The 10,886-nt window shown below is 40.7% G+C and overlaps 3 protein-coding genes and 1 long non-coding RNA gene across 4 annotated transcripts; 1 reads left to right on the top strand and 3 right to left on the bottom strand.

Moving 5' to 3' along the window:
• Positions 1–526: 526 nt before the first annotated feature.
• Positions 527–1,243, bottom strand: LOC135611681 (uncharacterized). The gene is made up of 2 exons (XR_010486626.1): positions 1,045–1,243; positions 527–964 (listed from the first exon to the last, which is right to left on the bottom strand). It is a non-coding gene; the product is annotated as an uncharacterized LOC135611681 (long non-coding RNA).
• Positions 1,244–3,052: 1,809 nt separating this feature from the next.
• Positions 3,053–3,856, bottom strand: LOC135613239 (uncharacterized). Its single transcript, XM_065110340.1, has one exon. It carries the CDS (start codon positions 3,854–3,856, stop codon positions 3,053–3,055), a length of 804 nt encoding a protein of 267 aa, XP_064966412.1.
• A 354-nt stretch (positions 3,857–4,210) lies between these two features.
• LOC135613238 (endoribonuclease Dicer homolog 3b-like) lies at positions 4,211–8,433 on the top strand. Its single transcript, XM_065110339.1, has 8 exons — positions 4,211–4,478; positions 4,563–4,743; positions 4,848–4,943; positions 6,071–6,205; positions 6,304–6,373; positions 7,793–7,898; positions 7,989–8,181; positions 8,269–8,433. Exons 1-8 carry the CDS (start codon positions 4,243–4,245, stop codon positions 8,431–8,433), a joined length of 1,182 nt encoding a protein of 393 aa, XP_064966411.1. The 5' UTR covers positions 4,211–4,242.
• A 289-nt stretch (positions 8,434–8,722) lies between these two features.
• Positions 8,723–10,571, bottom strand: LOC135613237 (cytochrome P450 87A3-like). The gene is made up of 6 exons (XM_065110338.1): positions 10,075–10,571; positions 9,672–9,996; positions 9,458–9,607; positions 9,132–9,383; positions 8,942–9,049; positions 8,723–8,830 (listed from the first exon to the last, which is right to left on the bottom strand). The coding sequence occupies exons 1-6, from the start codon at positions 10,278–10,280 to the stop codon at positions 8,723–8,725; spliced, it is 1,149 nt and encodes a 382-aa protein (XP_064966410.1). The 5' UTR covers positions 10,281–10,571.
• Positions 10,572–10,886: the final 315 nt, after the last annotated feature.

The following is a 10,886-nucleotide window of genomic DNA, read 5'->3' as shown; positions in this document are numbered from 1 at the left end:
GGAGTAAAGAAAAGCAAGAGAAGGCATGGAGATTAGCGGTCGATATATCATCTCTTCATAGCGTGGAGTGTTCCTCCGGAGAGATTTTTTTATTATTAAAAGAACACTTAATTGAAAATTTCCAACAGATCATGATGTTCGTAGACAATGGAAAGAAAAGTATGTGGATGGCTTTTACCCCTTTAATGTTCGGTGACTTCAGTCAATTACAACCATCTATTAGCCCGAAATTGACTCATTACAACTACAATGAATTATTAGATTGCATGGAATCGGACTTTTAATGGATGTTTAAATTATCTATTAGCTTATATCACATATCAATTTCTATTAACACTTATGCCATCTATATTATATCTCCTATATATTAGTTTAGTGATGAACTAAAAAAGATTTGTTACACTATTGTCTCCTATATTTTCTCCTTTCTCCCGGAAGTCACCTGTCGAGCAATTTTCCGAGATGAACTTTTCCAAACTCTCATGCCAAAATTAGGTACACAATTAGCAGTGCAACGATGCATCCGTCGCGATAAAAGCAGAAGCATTTTATTTTTATTACTGAAGCAAAGCAACACCACACGACGGTACACGACATAGATTATAAGTAGATGGATGGATAGATGGATAGGACGGAGCGAGAGAAGACGACAGGCGATCACAAACACAATTGGATCACACCATCATCGCTAATTTCCCACCGGTTTCTTCGATAGCCCACTGCTGCGCCGGCTCTACTTTGGGGGCTGCAACAGGCCAGGGACAGGAGTTGGCCTCGCAGACCTTGGGGTCCATAAGATCGAGGCAAGTGCACTCGTTGAGGACACACTGGCAGTTGTTGCAGGCGGAAGGGCAGGAGCCTTGCCATATGCCGCCGCAAATGCACCAAGTAGGTGGGTAAATGAGAGGACACGCGCATCTGCAGCACGGCTCATCTTGCCTTGCCCCCACCGCACTCAGTGCCGCTGCAGCATGAAGAAGGAGTTAACGATGCCTCGATCTCCAGCCCAATCATAGATGTTCGCATGCATATTTACCAACCTACCTCTGGCGAGGGATTGCGGACGGGGTGTGACACGGGCTGCCGAGGAGTTGGTGGCGAAGAAAGCCAACAACGTCACGAGCAGCGTCACAAGTAGAAGAGACGACGCTTCACCTCTTTTGCCTCCTCCAGCCATCGCTTACCTCTGAACTTTCTATCACAACGTACCTGTGCAAGTATGAGGGAGTGCGTTTTACCTCATCCCTCCTCTTGTCCTATTTATAGTGCCACGATGCTTGAGCCATTAAGATTTGGTGTGTATGGTGGGACGTATGCGTTCATGAGAAGAAATAATGGATTCAGAATTCAACTCAAGTGTCTCTACTCGCTCTCGATTTTAACGTGGAACAACGACAGCAAGATAAAAAGCCGCAGCACCAGATTTTGGGAAGGTGTCGTCGGTGGAGATATTTTTAATATAACGTGGAAACGTTTTTCATTATTTTCACGTGGACTAGGATTCTTTCTTGTCTTTGGCCAACGATCAACGTCGTTGAGAAAAACGAAGCTTCGCCCTTGTCTTCGGCCAGCGAGCAACTGCTCGCCACTGCAGCCATATTCCTAAGAGGCTCTACGGCCAATCCTCATCTTCCTCACCACGGTAGTCTTTGCTGTCTTTGTTGATCTGTCAATAGTCGGTGGACTTAGAGAACGAAAGGCGGACTTATTTGAAGGAAATTCTTTCTCATAATTTGTATAAATAAGAGAGAAAACATGTTAATGTATCGAAGCATTTTCATTTCTTCAATAAAGCTTCTTCAATAATTGTTCTATCTTCTATTCTTTTCTTCACTCCACACGTGTCAAGTGAATTATTGAATCCCATAGTCTCGATCGTTGAGGTGGCAACGTGAACAACGTGCTGCGTGGATGAGCAGAGCAGAAGCACTTGTGTGTGGATGAGCAGAGCAGAACAAGAATCGACTTGTATTTAACATCCAAGAGGTTCGTAATGGTGATGTAATCTCGGAAAGAGAAGGAAAGAGTTCAAGAAAGTTCCGATGGATAGAATCCTCCTTTTACCGTATATGAAGATTATTTTGTATAACGTTAGGGGAACAATGATGTGTTATCAGTTAATATTTTTAGTTTCTATAGATGATATCATCTTGATTCTGGGGTGATTGGATTGTTGAACACAATAAGACTGAGGTGGGCTAGTAATTGCTGCTATTACTGATACCAAAACTGATGCACTCCCTCCAGTCTCTCTTACCTTCCTTCAATTTTATTTGATATCAAGATTTTTACCAGTTAAATTAATTGATATCTTCAAAATATCAATGTTTTTTTGTTTCTGTGTCCATTGTGTCAACATTGGTTGTTGAGTCAATCTAGTTTGAGACCAATTTGATGAAAGGATCCCATTGGATGACCTATAAAACTAAATAAAACGACATATCTGATAAAAATTCTTTCGATACTTGAGTTAGTATAACGAAGAAAAATACTATTTGAATTAAAAAAGAGTGGATCTCTCTTCGAAAAAGTGCCATTACTGGGTAATGATCAATAAAATCATATATGGAATCCTATATCATCTTTTTTTATTTCTTATGTACATGGAAAATGATTCCTTATCTAATTCAAAAATAATTTATCCAATAGTTGTGACGCACTCGGGAATATCTTACTATAATTTTTATTTTACCGTATAATAGGTTTGACTAGCATTTATCCTAATAATGCAGTATATCAGAAATATATTGATGTGGGCATACTACTACCTAAGCGAGATTGTTATGAGAATGATGCATGCGGATGATAATTAACCAAGTCAATTAATTTTTATTTACCAAACATAATTTGATTTAATGAATCATTTGTAAGATAAAGTTATTAATGATATAAGATTGATATCACATTGTTACAGAAGTAGAAGATTGATGATGCTCACAAGTATTACCACTAAACCTAATGCAAGAATCCAAGACTGGGAAGGAAACCTAATCACAACACTAGGAAGCAGAAAACCTAAATCAAGCATGCATGCAATGCGCATGCAACCAGATTACCGGGAGCCATGGAGCAAAAGTTCTTGGTGCTTGGCTGGAGGAGCGCAGGCCAGAGGACGGTGCATGATGACCTCGTCGAGGAGGCCAAACTCCTTGGCCTCTTCGGGAGACATGAACGTGTCGCGCTCCATGCACTGCTCGATCCGCTCGATGGGCTGCCCCGTGTGGCGGGCGTAGATGGCGTTGAGGCGATCGCGGACCTTGAGGATCTCCTTGGCCTGGATGGCGATGTCGGTGGCCTGGCCGGACGCGCCGCCGGAGGGCTGGTGGATCATGATGCGGGAGTGGGGGAGGGCGCGGCGCTCGCCGGTGGCGCCAGCGGCGAGGAGGAGGGACCCCATGGAGGCAGCCTGGCCGAGGCAGAGGGTGGAGACCGGGGAGCTGATGTACTGCATGGTGTCGTAGATGGCGAGGCCGGCGGTGACGGCGCCGCCGGGTGAGTTGACGTAGAGGTTGATGGTCTTGGAGGGGTTCTGGGACTCCAGGAAGAGGAGCTGCGCCACGACCACCGCGGCGATCTCGTCGGAGATGGCGCCGTTGACGCACACGATGCGTTCCTTGAGGAGGCGGGAGAAGACGTCGTACGCCATCTCCCCATGCTTGGTTTGCTCGATCACCAAGGGGACGCTGTAGGCGCGAGTGGCGCCGGCGGAGGAGACCACGGCGCGGCGGGCGGAGTGGCGGAGGGTTCCGGAGAGTGCCAGGCGAGGACACCACAACGGGCGGTGGCGGGTAGGAGAGCAGCGGCGGAGTGGCGGATTACACCTGGGTGTATCGAGGACGCACGCCTTTGGATCCATAACTAAGACAGACTGCCGAGAGAGAGATATATATAGAGAACGACGATCGCATGTCTCGTTATCAGCGACGGGAAAGAAAGCAGTGTTGGAATTCAATTCAAACTTGACTTAGATAACGTAAAAGATATGATGGGATAGATTACGTCCAGTTTGATTGAAACATATATTTTTCTTAGATAACGTACTTCAACAAAGGCAAAGAAATATGGTATTTTGTATTGAAAAGTATATTGTCAACAAGTTCCTTGGTCAAATAGCAGATCGAGGTATATGTATGTAAATATATATACATATACCTATCTATATATATTGATATGTACGCATAAATCCCGCGCAACGGCTGGTGTCGAAATCCTGCGGCAACAGCAGGGACGAATGACCATCTCATGCGGCACTTGCCTTCCACCAAGGGCAAATTGGCGGCCTCGTCACACTGCCCGTGTCGACGGATCAACCCTCACGCTTTTCCCACTGCTTGGGCGCCCCAAAACCCTCGGAGAACCCTCCCCGCATCTCCCCACTTCCCCGTCTCTTGCCCACGCTCCTCCTCCATCGAAGCCATGGAGATCGAGCAGTTGGAGCGGCCTGTTCGACAGCCGCTCAAATATCTCCAGCCACGACGGTGCTTGATCGATTCTTGCTTCTCCTTTTTTCTTGAAAAGGATCGAATCTTGAACTTTTTTTTTTTCTCTTACTGAGTACTTAGTTACGAGATTAAGGTGTTTGAAGCCGCGATGAGGAAGAACACGATCGCTGTGCTGGAGACGGGGGCAGGAAAGACGTTAATCGCCGTGATGCTTATGAAGGAGTTCGGGAAGCGGCTGATCGTGGACGGTAAGAAGATGACGATCATTTTTCTGTCTTCAACAGTCAATCTTGTGAATCAGGTACTTTTTTATGAAACGAACTATATGATTGTAGTGTACCATGTTGTTTAGAGGTGGAATTGGGTTTTTTTTGCCTCATGATACAGCAATATGAAGTTATACAGGACTATACAGAGCTGGATGTAGTAGAATACTGTGGAGCGCAAAGGATTGGCGAGTGGAGCACTGATTGCTGGGAAAAGAATGTTAAAACTAGAGATGTAATTCTCTGAATCCTTTGCTATTTCCAGGGAATCCTACGTATACATATATACAATACATAAGCTATGCTGAATTTGGATTTTTCTAGGCGAAGGAAACCAGATGGTGTGACTGTTCTATAAGCTGTACACAGATTTGCATCGTGAATTATGCTCATTTCCATGACAAAATCAATAAGTTATAACTAGTGTTGTTATAAATTAGATATTTGTGTTACTAAGATGATGGTGACACTTATTGTCATGATGATTACCACTGAAAGGTAGTAAAGCCTGTCAAAAAAATTTTCAATGTAGATTATATGGTGCTTATTGACATGTAGGCTAATGCTATTATTAAAGCTTGTTTTGTTGATCTAGTATGCTAAATGTTAACATGTACCCATTAATGATCTGAAATTGGTTTTACTAAAAATGATTGCATAAAGTTTTTATTAGCTTAAAAGTTTAGGCCCCTAGTTCTGAAGTTTCTTCTAATAGTTATTGATCGGTTGTTTTTGTGTTGTTCATATGACTTTCCAACATTTTTTATTAGCTTAAAACTTTAATCCTCATTTCTCCTTTTTCAGTATCTCCAGCATTTCTAACGCTTTAAATCATAAACTTGGGAGTCTTTTTACAATTGCTTTGTTGCATCAGAGGTCTCAGGAGACAGATACTTCATTCACATATTTGCTCAACACTTAAGCTATACAATAATTTAGAAAGCTACCCAATCTGAATACCTATATAATTCGTAATGCACACTTAAGGGGCATCAATATCGTCTATTAACATGCATACATCGGGACGAGAATCTGTGATGAGGAAGGATTTCAACATAAATTTGGATAACAGGAACATTGACTCTTTATTTTGGATGCTTGTTACTCAAAATTAATTCTTTCTAACTCCATGTGGGTGATGGCAAACTAAAGCTGTTATATGAACAGATTATAGGAATGACATGGGAAAAATTAAGATGTATGTACCTGTTTTATGTAGATCTTTCATCTTTTATCTCATAGCATGATCAAAATTATATACACAATAAAAAGAAATACCATCATTTCATATCTGTCACATTTCAATCAAAAAAATGAATCTACTTAGTTAAATAAGAAGTTTTTGGCTACTTTATTTTGCAGGTTGTGGTGATGACTCCCCAGATACTATTGGATGCTTTAAGGCGTGCATTTCAGACTCTAGACACAGTGCAATTGATTGTTTTTGATGAGTGCCATTGTGCTCGTGGTAATCATCCATATGCAAGAATAATGAAGGTGCCGGAAAAGTCTGGTTTACTGGTTAAATTTCCTTGTATTTGTTGCATTTTCTTTCATTTGGTGCAATAGTTACTTTCTCGATTATTTTGTCACAGGAATTCTATCATGATACTGGATGCAAGCCAACCATTTTTGGAATGACAGCATCTCCTGTAGGCGGCAAAGGTAACCACTAAAAAAGTGATGAACAATTTTGGTTTTGTAGTTCAAACACCAATTTTAATTTCTTGTTAGTAGAGCTAGATATTCCTTTAATGATTCGCCAAGGTGTCAATGTGTCACTGTATAGAAAATTAGCACATATTTAAACTCACTTTTGCATGTTCTGGATAGTTTATTCTACTAGTATTAGCTGGACACGGGGCATGGTTTTCAAGTCTTCAAATGTCCAAAAAATAACAATTGAGGACTCGTAAACTGCTGGAATATGTGGCTTCAATTTTAGGATTAGTAACTAGAGAACAATTGTTAAACAAAAAGCTCTTTCATTTAATCGAAGTGACTGAGTTTGTGTGTGGCATTAATCAGACTTAATAATTTTCTTTCCCAAGTTTAAAATGAATTGACAAAATAATATTCATACTTAATGCACTTGTGTGAGGTTTCTAGAAAACTGAAGTTGTTGTTTCTGAGTAAGATAATATTGTCATCATGGGTATGTGTACAAACAATGAAACAAATACTGACAAAATATGTAACGGGCCCACAGCTGACTTAAGTAATTTGAAGTCATCATCTTAATTCTTTCCATTGCACATTTCTATGCATGCGAGTAAAATCAGGTTTTTTGCTCTCATGGTCATGCTCACGAGAAATTATTACTATAACAAATTCACAACCAAACAAATCATTCAATTGCTATCTTGCTCCACCAACTCTCTTTTAAGTTCCATTGTTTAATCTTGCAAATATTCATCCACCAACTCTCTTTTCTATCACTTCTGTGTTTTCTCTTTTTGAATGAGATTCTGGCTTGTCTACTGAAGATGTGTTTGCCTTGTTGAACATAACCATTAATAACAAAGCATGTGCTAATTTTGCAGCCAGTAAAAGTATGTATTGAAAATATTTGCAGCCTAAATATAGGAGATTGTGAGTTTTCCAAATCAACAATTCAGTTGGTTATATCTTTTCTTAAAGAAGCCTTATGTACAATAGAAGCAATTTTACCATGTGGTATGATTTCTGTCACTCCAGATTGATTACTTATAATAAGAATGAGATTTTTTTCAGTAGTATTCCAGCATATTTATTTGTGATGATTCCATTTACTTCATCTGACTCTGTATATGATAGCTATCAGTGCATTATTATAACTTATCTGTCATTGTAGACAGACATAATGCAGTAGTTGCGAGAAACCATAAAATTGTTTTGCACCCATATATTCTTCCTGTATATTTGTTTCACAAATCTTTTAACTTTGATTATCAGCATCTTTTTACAGTTCCCACTTGAGCTTCCTTCTTGTATTTGTTATTTATCTTAACTATAAAATATTTCTGCTTTATTGCTTTGCCCCAAAAATTATGTAGAAGAGTTGTATTTCTTAATGTATCCCAAGTTTGTCCTTGTCCATCTCAGATTACAATGAACTCATAAAAACAGAAGTCGGATATGCAATGGGAACCAAAAATGGATTTATATCTTCAAAGTTGGACAAACTAGTTGAAATTTCTCAATCACTTAGGTAAAGGCTACTTTTCCAGCTAGTCTTTTCGTCTCCTTTATTTCATTTTTACAACAGTTTATGTAAATTAATGTCAACTTTTCTTTGCAGATTAGAAGAAGAGGTATACTGTCTAATTTTAATGGAAAGAGTTATAACTGCTAAAGTGATTGAAAGATTTATGAGAAAGATCAATATCACACCACATTTTCCAGTGTCTTACTTGACTGGTGGAGGTTCATCAAAAGATTCTTTAACCCCAAAATTGCAGAGAACCGTTATTGATTCTTTTCGAGCTGGGAAGGTCTGATATGCTCAGAAGAGATTAACTTGAATGAATGACTGATGTTCTTGGTTGCATATTGCCATTAACTTTGGAAATGCATTGCAGGTGAATTTCTTGCTCACTACTGATATAGCTGAAGAAGGAGTAGATATACCTAATTGTTCCTGTGTGATCCATTTCGACTTATCTAAAACAGTTTGCAGTTATGTCCAGTCTCGTGGCAGAGGACGACAAGTTAATTCAAGTTTTATTCTCATGCTTGAGAGGTAGTGTCATTTACTGTAGTCACTTGATCCTAGTTGTTCTTGAACCAATGATTCTATAATTTTCTGTTACCTCTTTAGTTGGTAAGTTATTTTTGTTTTATTTAGTTTTATTCATTTTATGGAAATTATAGGCCTTGTTTTACGTGCACTTAATGTTGTCTGGAATTTCTCTGCTAGTCTACTTCGTAACTTTGCTCAAGGAATTTTTTAATAACAAATATAAAAAAAACTAATAGTTTGCATAGAACAATCAGGATTAGGTGGTAGAAGCTATAACTAATGCAACTATGAATCTATGGAGAATATGATCGTGGCTCATGAATGAATGCTGAACTGAATTTAAGCATAATTGCATTGTTATTTTCCAGGATTCCATCACCATAAGCTCCTGTCTGATTTACCTGTCTCATTCCTTGTTTAAATAATCTCATTTTGGCATTAGATTGGAATCTTATATTTATATTGGGTGATTTATGAAGCATTAAGCCATCACAAAATAAACATGTTAGGACTCTGGACTTCTGCCTCACCTGAAATGTGAATGTCATTGATCTGTACTCCATCCATGTCACTCCTGACAATGGGTCCTCCCGGTTCTTTATTATTGTGTCATGCTCTTCCTGTAAATGTGATTCTATGATACAAAAGATGGCCGGTCTAATTTGTCGATCTCTGTGAGTACAGTATGTGCATGAAACTTACCGTCAATTTCTCCAGTACATTTGGGTGGTCCGTGAGAAACTTTATGGCCAGCGTGAGGGCCAGAGATGTGGTCTCGAAGCTCGCGAAGAGCAGCACGAACATCAAATCCAGAGCAATGGTCTCCGTTATCAATGATCTTTCTTTGTTCAGCTCTTCAATGAGAGAGTCGAAGAAATCTCCATGTTGTTTCCTTGGAGAATTCCGCCTTTCTTTAAGCATATTTTTCAGCACTTTCATCACGTTCTTCCTTCCCTGAACATGTCAAGAGAATCCATACTCATTTCCAGACACTGGAATCAAACAAAGAAAGGAAAGTGGTCGATTACCTGCATACACTGGTAATAAGCTGTTCCCGGGAGATCCACCGGATATGAGATCAGTCCTCGTATGAAGGCCACAAAATTTTTCCTCAAACTCTCAGATGAAGACGAAGATTCATAGCTAATCAATTTCTTGGCAGTGAGATCAAATATCATCTGTGAACAGTATGGTGAGGTAATCAGAAACTGGCAGAAATGTATCTACAAGAAAAAAGGTTACATTTGACGTGGCTTCTTTCAGCTCGATGCTCGACAGACGCGACCACGAGGAGAGATTGGCGCATGCTGCCGTCTCCACATCACGAAGCAGCAGGTCTTTGAGGGACTCGGGGCCGAAGAGCTTGAGAACCAAGCTCTTGAGGTACTTGTACATGAATCCATGCAAGGACCCCACGTTGCTGCGGCCAAAGATCTCGGTGAAGGTCTCAGGGTACCAGCTCTCGAACAGCCTCCCCTCTTGTTGGAAGACGAAGCGGTTGAGCTCCGGGTCGGTGGACACAACCACAGGCAGGCCGATCAAGCTGGTTCTGAACACTGGCCCGTACCTGAAGTGCATCCATCAAATGTGTAAAGAGATAACAAGTAGTGCAAGAGTGATGATGCATTGATTTCATTCTACGTACCTCTTTATCCTGTCCTTGATGAAGGGAGAGACATCGAAAGTGGTGTTCGGCGAGAAGAACTGCATGGTCTCGCCAAGCAGAGGCAAACCCATGGAGCCAGGCGGCAGCTTTCCGATGCTGCATCTCGGGTTCCTCCATCTGTAAACCCAGAGAACCACCAGTACGACCACCGCCACTGCACTGCACATGGCAACCAGGAATGCCATATGTATATATAGCTGAAGTGGAAGAGTCGAGGATGAGCTGCCGCAGAACTTCGAGAAAGGAAAAAGATAGTAAAAGGAATGAGGAATATTTTCGATCTGCACTGCCTTGAATCATCCAAGAGCACTCATTTATATTACTTCAAACTTCTCCATCCTCATCCACAAACCTCCCCATCCTCATCTACGTATCAAAATACCAACCAATAATTCATTCGATTGAGGGGTACCAAACTAAATCCTTAACTTTAGTTACATCTAATCCTAACTACTGGGGTCCTCGCTATTGGGGTGGGGGGGGGGGCTGCGCGGGTTCAAATGCTGCAGAGTTTGAAGGAGTTGATTATATAGACAACCTTAAAGCAACTCAAGGGAGATGCTAACCACAATTCAATGCAATAAAAGTACTACACAAGACAACTTGGATTATGTTTACTCCTCCTGTGTGGCTGAAGAGCTGTACAGTAGTTGGAGGTGAGACTAATTAAGGTGTTGCACCGGTGTCGTTGTACCAAGTTTTCTTTCAGATCAAGTGTGCATTTAGCACTCTGTTTCCTGCAACCACCAGTTTAGGACTTGCAATCCCAATTTTCTATTCTGATCTAAGAA

The sequence above is a fragment of the Musa acuminata genome, chromosome BXJ2-5 (genome assembly GCF_036884655.1).
Source record: "Musa acuminata AAA Group cultivar baxijiao chromosome BXJ2-5, Cavendish_Baxijiao_AAA, whole genome shotgun sequence".
In the NCBI taxonomy this organism is placed as follows: domain Eukaryota; kingdom Viridiplantae; phylum Streptophyta; class Magnoliopsida; order Zingiberales; family Musaceae; genus Musa; species Musa acuminata.
This window is presented reverse-complemented; position numbering and strand designations above follow the sequence as displayed.